General features: G+C 30.4%; 2 protein-coding genes across 2 annotated transcripts; one reads left to right on the top strand and one right to left on the bottom strand.

Annotated features, from left to right (window-relative positions):
* Positions 1-4,212: 4,212 nt before the first annotated feature.
* On the bottom strand, positions 4,213-6,389 carry LOC103868794 (uncharacterized protein At4g06744). Its single transcript, XM_009146859.3, has 2 exons — positions 5,101-6,389; positions 4,213-4,956 (listed from the first exon to the last, which is right to left on the bottom strand). Exons 1-2 carry the CDS (start codon positions 6,189-6,191, stop codon positions 4,380-4,382), a joined length of 1,668 nt encoding a protein of 555 aa, XP_009145107.1. The 5' UTR covers positions 6,192-6,389; the 3' UTR covers positions 4,213-4,379.
* Positions 6,390-17,329: 10,940 nt separating this feature from the next.
* LOC117134137 lies at positions 17,330-18,640 on the top strand. The gene is made up of 2 exons (XM_033291937.1): positions 17,330-18,495; positions 18,571-18,640. The coding sequence occupies exon 1, from the start codon at positions 17,412-17,414 to the stop codon at positions 18,420-18,422; it is 1,011 nt and encodes a 336-aa protein (XP_033147828.1). The 5' UTR covers positions 17,330-17,411; the 3' UTR covers positions 18,423-18,495; positions 18,571-18,640.
* Positions 18,641-21,487: the final 2,847 nt, after the last annotated feature.

The following is a 21,487-nucleotide window of genomic DNA, read 5'->3' as shown; positions in this document are numbered from 1 at the left end:
AAGAGAAGTCACTTTAGTGATTTTTGCTGAGGTGGCACTCATATAGAGCTTCTCAGGAAAAACGTTATAATTCTATTGGCTGGTTTTTTTTGAATTTTTCTTTTTTCATTTATTTTAATCAATCGCTTATGTAGACAAACCCAAAACTATTGTCGATTTCGTTAAGCCCATATATAGCTAGGGGATAATAATTATCGATTTAGTTTAGCCTTGGGTACCCGTTTGGGTTCGGGTCGGGTATTTCGGATTTTCGGGTATTTCAGTATAGAAGTGTAGAACCCGTTCGGGTATTTCTGTACTTCGGGTCGGGTTCGAGTATTTTTAATTCGGATTCGGTTATTTCGGATCTGGTTCGGATATTTAGATTTTGAAAAAAAAAATTAAAATTTTCATTTCTCAAGTTTCTTATATTTAAAAATATAACTTTCAGTTAGCTAATTTTTATTTTTAATAGATTGAATAGTTAATAGATTTGGACATAACATTTTAAAACTAAAAAGACATTAATTTAGTTATTTTTTTTTAAATTTCGGATGTAACTTTTTATTAAAAACTAACATTTTTTTTATTATTCAAACGGTAAACTTGCGCATGTTGATATCATATTTATTATATTGCTTACAAAATATTTTAATGTTTCTAATTAAGTTGTTTGTTTTTAATAATTTACCTTTCTAATATGGATTACTTGTGCAAGTTAAAATCATATCATATGCAAATCATTTTTTGACAATACACATTTAATATCGATTAAGTTGAAATTATTAAATATGCAAATAAATTATTGACAAAATTTGTTTTTAATAACTTACCTTTCTAAGATAGATTACTTGCACAAGTTGAAATCATTAAATATGCAAATCACTTATTCACAATATGGATTACTTGCACAAGTTGAAATCATTAAATTTTATCGATTTAGTTTACCATTGGGCAAGATTTAGAATTAAGAAAAATATTAAAAACTTTCCTTATTATTCAAACGGTAAACTTGCGCATGTTGATATCATATTTATTATATTGCTTACAAAATATTTTAATGTTTCTAATTAGGTTGTTTGTTTTTAATAAATTACCTTTCTAATATGAATTACTTGCGCACGTTAAAATCATATCATATGCAAATCATTTTTTGACAATACACATTTAATATCGATTAAGTTGAAATCATTAAATATGCAAATAACTTATTGACAAAATTTGTTTTTAATAACTTACCTTTCTAATATAGATTACTTGCGCAAGTTGAAATCATTAAATATGTAAATCACTTATTCACAATATGGATTACTTGCGCAAATTGAAATCATTAAATTTTATCGATTTAGTTTACCATTGGGCAAGATTTAGAATTAAGACAAATATTAAAAACTTTCCTTATTATTCAAACGGTAAACTTGCACATGTTGATATCATATTTATTATATTGCTTACAAAATATTTTAATGTTTCTAATTAGGTTGTTTGTTTTTAATAACTTACCTTTCTACTATGGATTACTTGCTCAAGTTAAAATCATATCATATGCAAATCATTTTTTGACAATACACATTTAATATCGATTAAGTTGAAATCATTAAATATGCAAATAACTTATTGACAAAATTTGTTTTTAATAACTTACCTTTTTAATATAGATTACTTGCGCAAGTTGAAATCATTAAATATGCAAATCACTTATTCACAATATGGATTACTTGCGCAAATTGAAATCATTAAATTTTATCGATTTAGTTTACCCTTGGGCAAGATTTAGAATTAAGACAAATATTAAAAACTTTCCTTATTATTCAAACGGTAAACTTGCGCATGTTGATATCATATTTATTATATTGCTTACAAAATATTTTAATGTTTCTAATTAGGTTGTTTGTTTTTAATAACTTACCTTTCTAATGTAGATTAATTGCGCAAGTTAACATCATATCATATGCAAATCATTTTTTGACAATACACATTTAATATCTTTCTTTAAACGATTTTATTATTTATTGTGCAAAATATTAAAATCATTAATATGAGAATAAATCGACTGTATATATATAGGAGACACCCAAGGTCTTAAAATACAAACATTCTCTTTTCACTCTTTAAAGTATTATTCACAAATCTCTCCTCTCATACTATTAAGGTATTACGACAATGTTGCTTGTGTGCTAAGAAAAATGTGTTTAGACGCAAAGGCTCCTCATCTTTAGAACCCTGAACTCAACTATTTGTGTCTTGTCTCCAAAAAGCATTTCTGGTCTATCTTTTCCATGTGTTGAATACTGGTAACGACAATATGGTCTTCCTTTTCTTATATGTAGACCAGGTCGTGAGAGTGATAGTGATCCAGAAAACTTTGATTGAACATGCTGAGAAGCTTCGCCAAGTTAAAGCAGTTCTTGAAGAGGTTCTTTAGTACTTTCTCTCTCTTTGTTGAATATTGTCCGGGAAAGTATTACATAGTATCATTTAGTAATACTATCTTATATCATTTTTTTTTGTTAAATATACTATCTTATAAGTAAGCTAGCATTATGCATTTTTTATTTAATTCATGAGGTCATTTTCTCACAGCATAGAACCTTTTGGAATGGCGCAGGGAGGAAATTTCTCAGGGATATACAGGAAGGTTCAACTGAAGCCGCTGAAGTGGGATGATGAAGGCGAAGATTAAAGACCTGTAGAGGCCCTTATGATTCTTAAATACAGCTGTGTTCTAACTCACGCTGGTAGAAAACATGTGTTTACATACTCTACCATTTAATTTGTCATTGTTATATATATATATATATGTTTTCCAAATATGGAAGAATTGTTTAACTTATTGACGTTTAACATCACTTGCCATATAATCTAACGAATATTACAAATAACAATTTATGGAAACTATTCTCGAAATTATTGAAAGATTAATAATGTTTTATTTATTACTTTTAATATTTATAACCTATAAAATAAAATGAACGAAATTTTATATAAGATAATTATAATAGTTTTATCCTCTACTTGATGAACAGTGTTCGAATATAATTATATAATAACTATTTTAAATATTACAAAATCCAAAAATGTTTATTAATATTTTTTTAAATTATTTATCGTTGTTTAAAGAATAAATTTATCATAATTTTAAAATAATTTATAAAATGCTTACAAAATGCAAGGCAAAGTTGCACTTTCAAATCAAACCATTGAATGTTGTCTACAAACAAATTTTTCAGAATATTCCGTAGTCACGGTACGTAATTTTAATCTATTTTTTTCAAATACAAATTTTAAAATATATAAACTGTTACAATTATTTATTTTTTGTATTTGCCAGATGGGTTGTGATGAGTTAGGAGACCGATGACGGTATGTCAATTTAATATTTTTCATGTTCAATAAAATTTAGAAATTTAGAAATTTATCAAATAATGTTAACCCGTCAAATTGCTTACAAAATTTATTTAATTTTTTGCACGTTTCTAATTGAATTCGCTTTCTTTATCGAGAAATGTACTTCATAATTTATATTATTTATGGATAATATTTTGATTTTAATTATATTTTCTTTTAATATGTCTACATAAATGTTTGTTTATTATTTATGGAAAAATAATATTATTCACCTAAAATAAAGAATTACGAAACATATACAATACAATTCTAATTAATGATAATATAAAATATGTTACTTCTAAAACTATACACTATTTATTCCATTTTTTGAATGAAAGTATCCTCGTAAACACACAAAATATTTTGTGACGTTGCAATTATACATACACACAATATCTGCTTCTTCATACTGACGTTACTGTGTTTTCTCTCGTGAGGTACAGGCCGATAGAGAACACATGGTGCAGACCGATCATGTTCTTATGCCCGCACAGGGTGCGGGCCGGTCACCTAGTGCAAATTTAATGGAGAGCAATTGTCCAGCCCTTTTTTCTTCTTCATTGCAGATCAGACAATTTAATGATAACATTAATCTGAATGCAGTTTTTTTATTATTTTAAGATATTTTTGTGTTCTGCATATTTTAAGGTGAATGGCAAAAAAACATACAGTCCAATCTGCATCCTATTAAAACTACATTTATTCTGCATGTGTTCTGTGTTTTATTCAAACCCTAAATATACTCTCTTTACATCAGTTGGATTGATTTTCCTTGTTAATAATATTATATTGGTATTAAAATATTAGATAACCTTTGGAAAATACTCTACCATGTGGATGTTCTTAAAACTTAAAATTATTTTGAAGATATATATATATATATATATCTGAAGTCATGATTCGTAACTAGTTAACAAATGCATTTATTTAGTTAATACTTAATATAGAATTTATAAACCGCAAATGGTATAAACACTTATTGTAACACGCCATAATACATCAAAAAAAGTTTATCTGTTTTGAATCCGGTCCGGGTTAAGTGCCCAGTAAGATACCGGAGAAGAAGTTTGAGCTTGTTCGTCCTTCAACTGCTCTTGATCCAGTCTGATCCTGTTTGGATTTTTACCACAAGGGATCCGAAACATGGACTTGGAATTAGGACATGTATGTTTCCGCATGAAGAAGTTCGCACATTCCAGTGGCGTTTTCTGGTTTGGAAGATCAAGTATACAATTCATACGAACGTCGAGAATGTTTCTCTTGATGAGATTCCTACATTTTGGACCGACCTGAGTGAAGAAATTATAGGAGAGGGAGAGGTTTTTGAGACTAGAAATCTCGCATACGATCTCTGGTATGGTTCCAAAGAATTTATTTCTGGCTAAGTTGAGTTGTTCCATCTTGTCTAAGCAACCGAAAGAATATGGTATAGGACCAGTTAGGTTGTTATACTCAACATCAAAAACAGTGGCTCGGTTTAGCTTGCCTATTTGATATGGTAAGCATCCGGTTAACTGGTTATTCAAGAAAAGTACTTCTTGTAGGTACTTGATGTTGCCTATGCTAGCAGGAATTGGACCAGTGAACCTGTCATAAAGAAAGTAGCTACTTTAATAATTTACGGTTTAAAAAACTATAGGGAGGGACCATAAATAATTTTAAAATAAATCTTTAAAATTAAAATAACTTAGCTACTTTAATTTACCCAATAACTTTAATCGGGAATCTAACCTGTTGTTGGCGAATGTGAGATAAAGAGCGGTGATGGAGCCAAGATTGTGTGGAAGTTTCTGAACAAGATTGTTGTTGTTGATGAACAAGACGTCGAGATCGAGATTAAAGACCTGACGTGGAACAGAGCCTGAGAAAGTATTGAACCTGAGATCGAGAAACGTGAGATTTGTTGCTTTTAAGACAGAAGCTGGGAACTCTCCGGTAAGTTTGTTGTTGCTTAGGTCAAGCTCGAATAAGTACTTCAAGTTGCTGACTTTAGGGACAGAGCCTAAGAAGTTGTTGGAGTTTGCGTGAAAGATGGTGACTGTGTCTAACTTGTCGAGAAAGTTATCTAATCGAAGGTTCTTGCCGGAGAAGTTAAACCCGTTAAACTGGACGCTGGCGACTGCTTGATATTTTGTTCCAGGGAACGTCGCGCATTCGAGTCCGCGGTATTTGCCGCAAATGTCGGAACCATTCCAAGAAGCAAGAATGTTCTTTGAATCGACTTCGACTAGTTTCTTGAAAGCTTGGAGGACTGGGTAGACTTTCTTTAGTAGTGGACTCGCAAAAGTTAGTTGCGGCGGCGGTGGTGATTTCGGTGGTTTAGGCGGTGAGCGTGATGGCTCCGACGGTGAAAGTGGCGGTGCTTTGGGTGGTGAATGTATCGACTCCGGCGGAGGAAGTGGTGGTGTTTTGGGGGAAGGTGTAGGAGGAGGCGATGGAGGAGGAGGCGGTGGAGGAGAAGGAGGAAGAGGCGGTGGAGGAGGACATTCTTCAGGTTTTGGTTGCGGTGGAGGAGGGCATGGAGGAGGAGGTGGAGGAGGGCATTCTTCAGGTTGTGGAGGCGGTGGCCGTGGAGGAGGGCATGGAGGAGGTGGTGGAGGAGGGCATTCTTCAGGTTGTGGAGGCAGTGGCCGTGGCGGGCACGGAGGAGGGCATTCTTCAGGTTTTGGTTGCGGTGAAGGTAACGGTGGTGGAATGCCACCGACACCACTGCCGGAAATGATTTCTAAGGATTTTCTGTGGATAATATGGTTGTTCCCAGTAGATAGAGTGCAATGTAGTTGTAAAAGTGAAAGAAAAAGAAGTGAATAGATTGAAGCCATTGATTAGAAAAATTATGAGGTGAATTTTGAGAAGAAGCTTGGGACTATATATAGCAAGACTTTTGTTTTAGAGGAGAAAATGAGAAGACTTATAAGAATTTAAAAGTCTATGGACATCTTTTTGGAAATGGTGGGTGGGTCTGTTATTATTGTAGAAATTTTGGTAAAGAAAAGAAAATTTTTAAATTGCTTTGAGAAAAGAAGAGAAAATAAGATTCTGAGATAACTATTATTATGAGCTTGCATATAGGTAAAAGGTTAACATACCATACATAGTTCATTAATTCTCTAGCTACATAAACTATTGGGTAATGTATCTGAAACCCCCTAAAGTATTAAAATGTGTCATAAACTACATCAACTCACTGAAATATATCGAATTCATCACTAGGGGTGTAATTAGATCTAATCAAAAGTTTTTGGCGCTTAATCAAATTCTTTAAAATATAATATGATCCAACCGAAATCCAACTAAAATGACCCGACCCGACCCTTATCATCTAACTGTTTCGTTTTCTCTGTGGTAGCTCCCGAAATCCCAGAAAAAAAGAAGATTCATGAATGGAAGCAATACTTTATGTAGTCAGAGAACTTTTTTCCTTAATTCAACTGAAAATGACATTGGCCATTGTGTCAAAAGTTTATACGGAAGAGACGAAACTAACATTGAATGTTGTGGTTTCAGATTTGGAAGATTACAGGTTTAACCTCATAGTATTCAAAAGAAGAAAAAAAAGTCACATATTTCTTATGCAAGGTGTTGAAATTTTCAAATCCAGTAAGGCTTTTGTTCCCATAATTTTTGTTCCCATATTTATTTTAAATGAAAGAGTATACTACCGGATCCTTCCTTGCTAGTAGATCGAGTTTCTAGATGATTGAATCAAATCAAGTCGTTTTTAGTTGTAGAGAAATATATGGTTAAATACAATATGCTTTCGATTGATGGGTTATGATATTTTGATGGTAGTTTATTAGACATCAAAAATTTCAGAATAATAAACGCACTTTCGTTTGAAGTAACATTTAATGCCTGTGGATGCCTAGTTGATCTCGCCTAAAGTGCTTTTTACAGTCGAGAAGAAAATGGCAAATAAAAGTTGGGCCAAATTATGATGAGTTACACCCATGCTTTAAGGTAAAGGCGATGACTTGTCCTTATCTTAAAGTTGGAAATCTGCCAATTTCACTTCAACAGTACCTATCTAGTCAATTCAGTGATATATTAATTACATATATTTAAACATACTTTAACCTAATAAGTATTTGAATTAATGCCTTAATCATGCTTTCACATACACTAAGGGGGCCTACTGAAAATAGAATTTGAGTGGAGTTTGAAAATTTCTAAATTTAAAAGAATTTTAAGAGTTAAGTAGATTTGATGAATTTTTGCCATACATATTGTATAAATTGTCATTGCTTATGATTGATTATCATGTATTTTCATATATATAGTTTCTTTCCAAATTATCTTTCTATAAAAAACTTAAATTTTTCTTTCAAGAAATATAATTATTTGATGTTAAAATAAATTTTATTGATTTTTTAAATATTTTGACATTTTGATTTGTCTTGTTTGATTTTTGTTTAAAGTTTTCTAATTCTAGATTATGTTACTTCAATAATTTTGTTATTTTTTAAATAATTTCTACTAGTATTTTAAGAATACATAAACCAATAACAATAGAATTTCTAAATTTTATAACTCATTCAAAATTTAATTTTCTTTTTTTTTACAATTATCTTTCACATGAAAATAAAAAATGTAATACAAAACTTTTTGTGTTTGTATATTTGTGTTTTTTGTTACATAGATTTTAAGAATCTTATGAGTATAGATGATATTTGTAAAGTTGAGTGTTATGAGTAAAACTAGAAAGAATTTATGTCCAGTTTACTTGAATTACAAAATTAATAAAAACTAAACTTTTTGAATAACAAAAGATTTTGTATGGAATTTAAAAATCCATAAATCAATAAAAAAAGATTCTACTAATATTTTAAGAATACATAAACCAATAACAATAGAATTTCTAAATTTTATAACTCCTTCAAAATTTAACAAAATAAGAAAAGATAAACAGTAAGTAAATATAATATAAAAATGAAAAAAAATAAAATTAAACATATATCTGAAAAATGTATAGTTAAATAAATATAAGTAAATATACAATATTAAAATATTAAATTAAACGTCTATTATAATAAGTAAATATAAAATATATGAAAAATAAATAATAAGTAAATATAAAATATATGAAATAAAAAAATACATAAAAAATCTATCTTAAAATATTAAAAAGGTGTATATATCATATATAAATAAAAATATTACATTAAAAATCTACTGTAATATTACAATTTGATATAAAAGCTAAACAATTAGATAAGAAAATATATAATAATAAATATTTATATACAATATAGAAAATGAAAAAACTACATTAAACATCTATCTGAAAAATGTATAGTTTCATATTTTTCTTAATTCTAAATATTTTTATAAGTAAATATACATTATAAAAAAACAAGCATACAATATAAGAAATAAAAATATTACATTAAACATCAATCATAATATTTTTATTTGATGTAAAAGCAAGAAAATTATAATAACTAAATATACAATATAAGAAAAAATAAACAATAGATAAAATACAATTAAAAATTAAAAAACTAAATTAAACATATCTCTGAAAAATGTATAGTAAAATAAGAAGAAGTAAATATACAATATAAGAAATATAAATAGTATATTAAAAACCTATCGTGATATTAGAATAAGTTATACAATATAAGAAAAAATACACAATAAGTAAATATAAAATATCAGAATTGGAAAAACTAAATTAGGCATCTATTTGAAAAATGTATAGTCAAATAAGTAATAAGTAAAGATAGAGTATAAGAAACACAAATATTACATTAAACATCTATCAAAATATTACAACAAAAATAAATAATAATTAAAATACAAAATAAGAAATCTAAGAACTAATTGAACAATTGAAAAACGTAAAGTAAAATAAATAATATGTAAATATACAATATAAGAAATATAAATATTACATTAAACATCTATAAATAATATTACCATTTGATATAAAAGCAAAAAAAAGAAGTAAATATACACTATAAGAAATAATAATAATAAATAAATTTACAATATAATAAATAGAAAAACAAAATTAAATATCTACCTGAAAAATGTATTGTTTTACATTTTTATTATTTACAAATAATCCTATAAGTAAATATATATACAATATATCAAGAAATAAATAGTAAGTAAATATAAAATATAAGAAATATAATTGTTACATATTATAATAAGTTAAATAAAATAAAATAAAAAAATAAATAAATAATAAGTAAATATAATATATAAGAAATAAAAATATTACATTAAATATATATATCATAATATTAAAATTGATATAACAAGAAATTTAGAATAAATAAATATACAAAATAAAAAAGATAAACGGTAAGTAAATATACAATATAAAAATGGAAAAACTAAATTAAATATTTATCTGAAAAATCTATAGTTAAATGGAAAATGTATAGTTAAATAAATAATAAGCAAATAAAATATTGGAAATAGAAATACTACATTAAACTTCTTTCGTAATATTACCATTTGATTTAAAAGCAAGAAAATTAGAATAAATTAATATAAAATATAGAGAAATTTTCTAGGATAGCCTATTTTAAGTTTTTGTCGCAAAATAACACTCAATGAGAAAAATGACCTATTTTAAACCTAAGTTTAGAGTTAATGAGTGGAGTTTTGAAGATATAATTCAAATTATAAAAAAAAGAAAAAAAAATTAAAATTTTTAAATTAAAAGAAACTATTTTGGTCATCTATCGTAATAGGTAAAATACAATTAAGCAATGAAAATAATAAATTAAACATCTCTCTCAAAAGTGTATAGTAAAATAAATAAGAAAAATATACAATATAAGAAATAGAAATATTATATTAAAAATCTATAAGAAAAAATACACAATAAGTAAATATACAATATCAAAGCTGGAAAAACTAAATTAGACATCTATCTGAATAGTCCCAAATATTAATGTTGATGAAAATTTCTTAAGCTCACTTATAATCTTTCATTAGCTATATGTTTCACCTTAAGCAGATGAGATAATTGTTCAACAAAATATTCTTTAAATTATTGTAGTCTATTCCTTAATATTTATTACTAATAAATAAAACTTTACAAACCCATGTAAATAATCAATAAAAATATATATTAAATTAAAATGGTTGTTTAAATATGTTATTTCATGCATATTTTATATAACTATATGCCAATGCGAATCTACTAAGACAAATTATAAAAACTAATCTAATTGACAGTTAGATAAATAAATAAAATTACACATATAAATAAAAACTTTGGTGTATAAATGTTATATAAACAAATATTTAATACCAATAAATGTAAAAAATATACACTACCAAAAACTATAGAAAACTATTGATATATATAACTGTAAGAACAAATCCGCATGGGCGTGCAGATTATACTCTAGTAAATTTCAACAATTTTTAACACAAACTCAATAGATCTATATACTAAATCTGTAAAACATATTTTCTCAAAAACAAAAATCTGTAAAACATAGAGAAATTCATTTTTTTTTTTTTTTTTGTCAGCAACATAGAGAAATTCATTAGGATAGTTTTTCTAGTTTTTGAGTATTTCAAGAAAAACAGTTTTTTTTTTCTAGTTTTTGTTTTTCACCAAAAGAACCCCATGTAGTAAAATGACTAATTTTTTTAATTAAAAGGAAAACATACATTTATACCACTAGGATTAATTAATGAGAAAATTGGGAAAAAGATACATTATCAACTTAGATTTATCCCAATAGGATTTGTAGAAGTTTGTTTAGGTAGCTAGGATTTATATTCTTTTTAATACCATTATACCTTTCAATTAGCCTAATTAATTTTTATTAATGGTAATTTATTTAATTTTATATAAAAAGAAAAAAGAAAGGAAACAAATCGTGAAAGAGGTAAAAAAAAAAAAAAAAAAAAAAAAAAAAAAAAAACACTTAACTATCGTGTTTTACCCTAATTTCGGGTTTCACTCTACTCATCTTCTCCGCTGAAACCTTCAAGCCATGTCAATGGCGATTTAGTGTGAGAATCCTTGTTTCTTCATCCGAAATCATCGATTTTTCGTCTCTAATCGCCTATTCCGTTTTCACATAAGTTCCCACATGCCAATCCTCTCGCTCTTCGTTTTCTAGAGAACATGTTGTCTTTTGAACCCAGAGACAGGCTTACATCTGAAGAGGTATTCCTTTATTACAATATTGTAAGTGGGGTTGGATTAAAATTAAAATTATGGTTTTATGTGTTTACTTCACAGGCGCTTGCAGATCCGTACTTCAAGAATTTAGCTAAGGTTGAAAGAGAGCTCTCTTTGAGAGGCAGAGGATAACAGAAGAGGACGTGCGAGAGCTCATTTATAGGGAGTCTCTCGAGTATCAGCCAAAGATGCTTAAAAATACTTGGATGGATCAGAGCCAACGAACTTTATGTATCCTAGGTACTTTCCGAGCATAACTATTCTGTGAACATTTGATGATTTGGGATTCTTTTGGGAACAGTACAGTGAGTCTATGCTCTTATGTTTTGCAGGGCTTGTGTTTTGTACCCTGATAACAACCATGCGGTGGCACAACAGAGTTTGTGGAAGTCACTGATGGACTCTCCAACTGTAGCATCAGAGATACAGAGCGACCGCGTGGTGCTGACAGGAGAGTTCCTATTTGCATCCCGTAAATTATCCAAGGTCTCTTGCGCTTTCTGTTTGATATAATTAAGATGCAGAACTTATAGGGTTTCTGAACATTTACCTTTGTTTAAATAAATATATAAATAGTCATACTAATGTTTCAAATGGTTTTCATATTTTTTAATATTTTAAAATTTTAGTTTACTATTTTTTCCATTATAGAAGGGTAAAACATGTCCAAAAGTATCAAAAATCCTATTTGGACATATAAAAATTGAAAGTGTCTGTTTTTCCCAATTCTCCCTTAATTAATTTAGACTTAGGATTTTGAGCATATCCAAAAGAAACACTATAACTTTAAATATAGAGTTTTTTCTATCCAAAATGGAACTCAAAACTTCAAATTTGAAGTTTCATTTTTTTATTTACATTTTTGTCCTTACAATTAATTACACATCACAATTATGATTTTGAAGTATTTTCTCAATTATCATATTAATTTAATTTTTTATATCTCATAAATATTTAAAATTTGTTTTTATAAATTGAATTTTTACACATAAATTAAATAAAAATTTTAGATTAAGGTTTATAATATTTGAAAATGAGAATTAGAAAACAAGAATATTACAAAATAAACTTGATAAAAAAATTTTTAGAAAGGTACATGAAGACATAATTATTACACAAATTTAAATATCAAACGAAAAAAATAATCTGTTAATTTTTTTCAGAACCTCCAAAATCTCCAAAATATTATCCAAATTGTTTTTTTTGTAACCAAAGATGGAGCATTATGGAAATAATTTTATGGAATAATGTGGTATTTTGCTTGTATTTTAATAATTAATTATGTATTTCTATTTACAATTTTATATTTTAGTGCAAGATTATAGTAATTAATATTGTTGTAATATTTTTATATATGTGCTAGTTATTTATAAAAGTTATATGGATTTGATTAATTATGACAAATATAAAGATTATAGTGTAAAATATAAATAATTTTCAGGTTACGTTTGAAGTTTTGCTTTTGGAAAATAACACCTTGAATCTTCAAATATAAAGTTTTGGAAACTTTAAAAGAGAGTGTTTTTGGAGATGCTCTTAGAGTTAAGGGTTAGAGTTTAATATTAAAATTAAAATTAAAAATTTCAAAACAAAATTTTTAAATTAGTTTCAAACATCATTTTTGGAACTTCAAAAAGAAAATTTGAAAAAGAAAAATCTTGAAAAGAAATTTTGAAATTTTATTTGAAAATAGAAAATTTATAATAAAGCTCAAATTTGAAAACATATAATTCGAAAATATAATTTATTTTAATCATTTATTTATATTTTTATATCAGTAAAGCAAGAGTTATAAAGATCTTTTGCCGTTTAAATAAAAAAAATTTGGTCATTTTCCTCCTTGTGAGATCTTTTGGTGACAAAAAATTAAAAATAGCCATTTGAAAAAATTGCTCTAAAACATATGATAGACACATATTTCCGAGCCAAAAATCATCAAAGATTCAAGTTGTTTTTTCTATTTTCCGCGTTGTAGAACAAGGACATTAACCAACATTGACATTAATTATATAACTTAATTGTTTCATGCGCTTAGTGTGGTAAAACTGGGTCACAAGAATTTAGGCTAAATGTTTCTCGTATCATTGTCTCACACGGCTTTCAAGGGACTAACATTTTCAAAAATGGACCGTCTTATTTTTTTTATTTAATATTTAAATTTAAGTAAGTAAAACAACCAAAAACTTAAGTAATTAAATTTAGTAAATTTTAAAGGACCAAAAAAATATTCACATGGTTGTATAGTATATTATAAGGCTTGAAGGGATTGATGGGTGCAAGGAATACGAAACCAACTCTACCACCTTTACACTCTGAGGTAGAAGCTCTCATATGGACAATGTAATGTACGAGAAACTTAATTGAATCTATTTATGTTGATGACAAAAAAACTTAAGTAATTAAATTTATTTACAACCTCATGCAACTTCCATCCTACACCAACATGGATCATGCCCCACCTCCCCACCTGATACTTGACCCAATTCACAACCCTAGAAACCCAACTTTTAAATTCACATTTGGTTATCAAGATTTGCTATCCCATAGTCCAAATCGAGATAGAAAAAAATCTTCAAACCTTCAATTTTTCTTCTTATCCCAAATTGATCAATCCATCATCATTCTCAATTCAGTTTTATTTCATATAAAACTGAATCTTATCTTCAGTGTACAAGATTCACGACAACAAAGAACATAAAGTATTACTAGTACAACTAGAACGCATATAACTAGCATAACATTTACAATTAAAACACATATAATTACTATAACTGATACAACTAGAACACAAATAATTAGTATAGCTGGTACAACTAGAAAATGTATAATTAATACAACTTTGCAACTTTGTTCAGGCAACTTATAAGCATAGCTTTTATTCTGTTAAATCACTGTTTGATTAATGGTCATTTGAGATTATGTGTTATAAGTTTTCATGTTATTTTTTAGTACAACCTCTTCGGATCTACTCATAATTGAAATTTGTTGGGGTTTCAAACTTGTTGGGATTTTCTATAATATTTGATTGATGATTTGTTTTACTAATTGTATTAGCAGTATTAGTTGTGATAAATCCATCAAAATGAACAGAGAAAAAAAAAGTTACATCTTCTTATAAAAATTTATGGATTTTTTTCTTTGGAGATTTTATAGAAAGAGTAATCAACGATATATGTATGGAGAGAGTGAGTTGTAGAAAATAGGGATAGTGGAGAACGGAGATTGTTGATTTGTTTTTGTGTAGAGATTTTTGGAAAAACAATATTACTCGAAAAATATTAAGAATTATTTTTTTGGAAAAAATCCAATAAAAGTTAATTTTTTAAATCACTGTTTGAGTAGTGGTCATTTGAGATTATGTGTTATAAGTTTTCATGTTATATTTTAGTACAACCTCTTCGGATCTACTCATAATATTATGTTTAATATTTGAAATTTCTTGGGATTTCAAATGAAATTTGTTGGGGTAAACTTGTTAGGATTTTTCTATAATATTCAATTCATTTTTTCTTTTACTAGTAGTACTAGTATTAGTTGTGATAAATCCATCTAAACGAACATAGAAAAAAAGTTATATCTTCTGATAAAAATTGATGGATTTTTTTCTTTGGAGATTTTATTAAAATGGTAATCAACGATAAATGTATGGAGAAAGTGAGTGGTAGAAAATAGGGATAGCGGAAAACGGAGATTGTTGATTTGTTTTCGTGTAGAGATTTTTGGAAAAAAAAATTACTTGAGATAAATTAAGATACACTACAAGAAAACGTAGCAGTAACAACGGCGTTTTACGAGGAAATAATTTCCTCGTAAATTTACATACGCTTTACAACGCAATTACGACGAGACATAACTTCGTCGTAAACTCCATGGTAATTTACGACGAAACGTTTTCGTCGTAAAGTCAATGTAAGTTTACGACGAAAGTACGTGGAATGCAAAATAGTTGTAAACGTTACATCGACATTACGACGAATCGTGTTACCGTTATATAAAGGTGAAAACGTGTATTCAATGTGCTTTAACTTACCTAAATTCGTTGTAAACGCGTTGTAAATTTTCTATGTAAAATCCATGTAAAACTTCTCATATTTCTCTATATATATGTCATTTCCCACAACTCTCTTCCTCACAACACACAACTCTCTTCCTCACAACACACAACTCCTCATTCAGCCACCAATTACTATTTCGAAGATAACGATAACGAACATGAGTCATTCGTCTGTCTGCCAATTCAGTGGAGCGACAAGGAGAAAATGGAGGGAAGTGCAGTTGGTTTATACTTGAGTGGAACCTCCGATCATCGTCAAAGGTTCCTCTCAAGTACAAACCAGCTGCACTTCCGTCCACTTTCTCCTTGTCGTTCCACTGAATTGGCAGACAGACGAACGACACAGGTTCCTTATCGTTGTCTTAGAAATAGTAAATGGTGGGTTAACAACGCAATTACGACGAAACCAACGAAACCAAATTTCGTCGTAAACCCCATGTAATATTACGACGTAAGTACGTCGAAAAGAAAACTTTACATCAATATTACAACGAATCATGTTACCGTTATATTTAGGTGAAAAACTTATCGAAGTTCGTTGTAAAGTCGTTGTAAAAAAACTATGTAAAATCCATGTAAAAGTTTCCTTGTAAAATCGTTGTTATATTTCAACTACCCAACTCGAAAATTTCTCTATATATATGTCATTTCCCACAACTCTCTTCCTCACAACACACAACTCTCTTCCTCACAAGACCCAAACGGAAAAAAAAAAATTTATAAAAAAATAGAAGAAAAAATGGTCGGTGGCGGTAGTATTTACGAGTTACGAAGTTGGATGTATTTGCACAAAGATTCCAACGGGAGAGTGACGAATGCATTTCTGAACGGACTAGAGACATTCATGCACCAGGCGGGCTGTACACCGATCACGCAGGAAAGCGGTAAGATGTTCTGCCCCTGTTCAAAATGCAAGAATTCAAAATTTGCACGTAGTGAAACTGTATGGAATCATTTAGTAAACAAAGGATTTACACCACAATACTACATTTGGTATCAACATGGAGAGGGTTATGGGGGAAATGAAGCTAGTAGTAGTAATGCTAATTTTGAGGATGCTTATCATAATGAAGAACTGAATCATGTGCATAATGAACATAATTATCATCAAGAGGAGCAGATGGTAGATCATGATAGGGTTCAAGATATGATTAGTGATGCATTTTTAGAAACAACTACAACAATAGCAGATGGAACTGGAAATGTAAAAGAACCTAATTTGGATGCAAAAAGGTTTTATGAAATGCTAGATGCTGCAAATCAACCAATCTACACTGGTTGTAGAGAAGGTCTCTCTAAATTGTCTCTAGCAGCTAGGATGATGAATATTAAAACGGATCATAATTTACCTGAGAATTGCATGGATGCATGGGCGGAGTTGTTTAAAGAGTATTTGCCAGAAGACAACGTGTCTGCTGAATCTTATTATGAGATTCAGAAATTGGTTTATAGTCTTGGGTTACCCTCGGAGATGATTGATGTTTGCATCGACAACTGCATGATCTACTGGAAGGAAGATGACAAGTTAGAAGAGTGTCGTTCTGCAAAAAACCACGATTCAAACCGCAAGGCCGTGGGAGGAATAGGGTACCGTACCAAAGGATGTGGTACCTACCAATTACAGACAGATTGAAAAGATTATATCTATCTGAGAGGACTGCTGCGTCGATGAGGTGGCATGCCGAACATGTCCAGAGAGATGGTGAGGTTGCACATCCATCAGACGCAAGAGCGTGGAAACATTTCAACAAGGTACACGGAGATTTTGCTACAAATATTAGGAATGTCTATCTTGGGTTATGCACCGATGGATTTAGTCCATTTGGAATGTCTGGTAGACAATATTCTTTGTGGCCAGTCATTCTTACGCCGTATAATTTACCGCCGGATATGTGCATGGAACAAGAATTTCTATTTTTGACCATATTAATCCCAGGGCCGAAGCATCCAAAACGGTCTCTTGATGTTTTTCTTCAACCGTTGATAGAAGAGCTAAAGCAATTGTGGTCAGAAGGGGTGAGGACGTACGATTGTTCCTTGAAAAACAATTTTACGATGCGAGCAGTTCTGATGTGGACGATAAGTGATTTTTCTGCTTATGGGATGTTGTCTGGCTGGACAACACATGGAAGATTATCTTGTCCGTATTGTCTTGGATCCATGGATGCTTTTCAACTGAAGAATGGTAGGAAGAGTTGTTGGTTTGATTGTCATCGTCGGTTTCTTCCACTTGCCCATCCGTACAGAAGAAATAAGACATTGTTTCGACACAAAAAATTTGTGAGAGACAGTCCTCCTCCATATCTCACCGGCCAGCAGATCGAAGCGGACATTGATTATTACGGAGCTCAGGAAACAGTTAAGGTTGGAGGAAATTGGCATGTTCCTGGAAATATGCCTGATGGGTATGGTGTATCTCACAATTGGCATAAGAAGAGTATATTTTGGGAGCTACCCTATTGGAAGGATCTTCTCTTACGCCACAATCTGGATGTCATGCATATCGAGAAAAACTTTTTTGAGAACATCATGAATACATTACTTAACGTCCCTGGGAAGACAAAAGATAACAAAAAGTCAAGGATGGACTTACCTGATATTTGCTCAAGAAGTGAGTTACATATCAAGAGCAATGGAAACGTTCCTGTTCCCATCTTCCGGTTGTCATCAGCAGCCAAAACAACCCTCCTCCAGCGCATATGCCTCCACCGCAAATGCCTCCACCGCATATGCCTCCACCTCCTCCTCCAGCGGCTGCACCTGAGCCTGTCCCAGAAGGTGCAGTTCATCCGGATTTGCGTGTGCCTTCATATGCCCCATTCGCGAGATATACGGTAGAGGATTTGCTTGCCCAGCCTGGACGGGAGGGTTTGGATGTTCTAGACCCCGATAGACCCCGAGGAACTTATTGGTAAGTTATTAATTTTTATTACATTAAAATTTAAATTATTTTTATTTTTTAACGGTTAAATTGTTTTCCTTTCAGGTTTGGGGCTAACAACCGTGTTGGCCGGAGCGTTTCGAAAACGATTAAAGGTTACTACGACGGGGCATATCCGAACTGGAGCAAGACTCCAAATCACGTTAAGATCACTTGGTTTAAAATGTTTGCGGTAAGATTTTTAAATTTAATTAAATTTTCACTTTTAAATATGTATATATTTTTTAAATATTATTATTAATTGTAATTTTTCAAATTTTTTGTGTTTCAGCAAAAGTGGCATTGGTCTTTGGGAATCACCGAGATGGTGAAGGCGGAATTCGTTGCAAAAGCAAAGATCCGCCTCTGCAACACAGTCTCCGATTGGAAGGACAAGTGGGAGCTCGACGGGTATGAGGGAAAGCCCACTGAGCTCACGAAGGATGTGTGGGATGGCCTCATCGCCTACTGGAAGCACCCCTCTTCGATCAAAAAGGCCAATTCGTGCTCGGCTTCTCGAAGAACGAAGAATAAAGATGGTAATTTGCCCATGCTTCACAGAACCGGCCAAAAACCACATGCAGGCATCCGTCTAGAAGTTGTAAGTTTTGTTTTTAAATATTTATTTTAAAATATTCAATTAATATAATTTTTAATATTTTTTTTTTGTAGTTGGAGAAGACGGGAGTCTTACCATCTCTGTCTGACCTATTCAAGATGACTCACGCCACATTCGACGGAGTTTTTGTGGATCCTGCATCTGAGAAACTCGCTCAAGCAGTGGCTACTCGGATTGAAGAACGGGAGACGCAACTAACTCAGGAGTCTCCCGATGGATTACCCGTCACATTGTCCACCGAAGAAGCCGACAGAATCTTCGAAGAGGTAGTACAACTAAAAATTTTTGTTTACATTATTTTTAATAACTATATTAATATATGTTTTAATTTTATAGCTGGCTCCTAGAAAGAAGGGACGAATAGTCGGTATAGGCTCTGTTAACCAAGTTGCAAGGGCAACTTCGTCATACACTTCGAGACGGGATGAAGAGACTTCTCAGATGAAAGCTCGAATGGATAGCCAGCAGGTTCGTTTAGACTCTCTTGAGGATTTGCTAGACGTGATGGCCGTGGGAAACCCGGTTATGCAGAGAATGTTGAGTCAGAGACGAGCCGCTCTTGGGTTGCCAGTACGAGATCCCCAAGAGTCCGATCCAACCCGTCAACAGCCGAGCAACCCCACCGACTACTTCGATGATATGTAGTTTTTTTAATATTAAATGCTTTTTTATAAATGTTTTTTATTTTCATATTTCGTTTTAAAATTAAAATTATTTAAAATTCAGAATTTTAAATAAATTCAAATTTATATATATATATATATATATTTGAGGTTAAAAATAATATTCAAAATATATTATACAACGAAACGTCGATGTAGGCTCGACGTAAACATTTACAACTGATTACCGTCGAAAATAATTACGAGTCTTTTACATCGAAGATTTTACGTGGTCTTTACATCGAACTGTTACGTGTAGTTTACATCGAAACATTTACGAGGATGTTACAACGAAAATGTTTACGTGTGCTTTACATCGAATCCATTACGTGGAGTTTACCACGAAATTTTACATGTCGTTTACGACGAATCTCTGCCCTGCGCTTTACGAGGAATATATTTCGTCGTAAACTTAACAAGTCATTTACGACGAAACGTCGGTTACGACGGGCGTTTTACGACGAAACGTGTTTCGCGGTTCATTCGTCGTAACACCCCGTTTACGACGAAGTTACAACGTATATTGCCCTCGTAAAAAATATGTTTTCTTGTAGTGATATAGTTGACTTATTGTATGTAATCTTTAAATTTGTATAAATCATATTATAAGAAACATTAAATGTTAAGAATTATAAACATAGTTTTGTAAAACTTAATTTATAACACATGCAGCCATTATCTGGTTAGTAGGTCTGATTCATTTGTTTATCACCCCGTAACAGGTGTGAATTTTAAAGGATCTGTCCCAAGACTATTGGTAAATTTGATTATTACCTTCCTCCCAACGGGGGAGAATGGGAGATCTTCATCATCTTACTCTCCGGTCAAAAAGAAAAATTCCCACCATCCCTTCTCTCTGTGAGAGATAGCTGCAATACCAGAAAGTTTCCCAACTGCTTCACTGTTTTGATATTTGTATAGTGTTCTATACGAGACCAAAAATGTAATTGGATTCTTCTTATCGATGAATTCATGAGGTACAGGTGGTCCTCAACATCACATCATATTTATCAAAAACACACAAGTGATTAATTATGTTTTCTGAATGCAGTTACACCGTGAGTCTGTTATCCATGCATTTAAATAGTTACATGTTCGCTATCATTTTCTTCAGGAGAAAATATGTACTTTAACTTATGTTGTTTTAAAATTTCATTGTTGTAATAAAAGAAGATGTATAATTTCTCTCAATCTACTGTATGTTTGAAGATTAAGATTATGAAATGCTAGGTTACCCAGAAAACTATGAACACGTAATGTTAATATTTTTCTATCAACAAGTTGTTGGCCTAGTGATAAAAGAGTGTTTAGTATGCACTTCACCACTCGAATTCAATCTTCGTTGGAAAAAATATATTACATTATTTGGATTATCAGCAAAAAGGTGAAATCATCTTCTTTTTAGAAAATAAATTTTAATTTTTAATTTATTATTTTGTTTGTGTAGATTTCTGTACATAAGAAATTATGGAAACATAGAAAATGTGAAACTTTTCTGAACCATAAAAGTGTGGAAAATTAATAATAATAATAATGTGTTTGAGTTTCTTAATAGTTTTTTCCCCTTTTCTATCGCTCAGATATTGGACTCGAGAATTGTGATGTGTGAATGATTGCCACGTTACATAACACAAGACTTACCAAAATTTTGCTTATACATGTAAAAGTGTATCGAAATCTAGTCCGTTTAAACTTGCAACTT

Source organism: Brassica rapa, chromosome A05 (assembly GCF_000309985.2).
Source record: "Brassica rapa cultivar Chiifu-401-42 chromosome A05, CAAS_Brap_v3.01, whole genome shotgun sequence".
In the NCBI taxonomy this organism is placed as follows: domain Eukaryota; kingdom Viridiplantae; phylum Streptophyta; class Magnoliopsida; order Brassicales; family Brassicaceae; genus Brassica; species Brassica rapa.
Note: the sequence above shows the minus strand (reverse complement) of the source record. Positions and strands in the feature narration are given on the sequence as shown.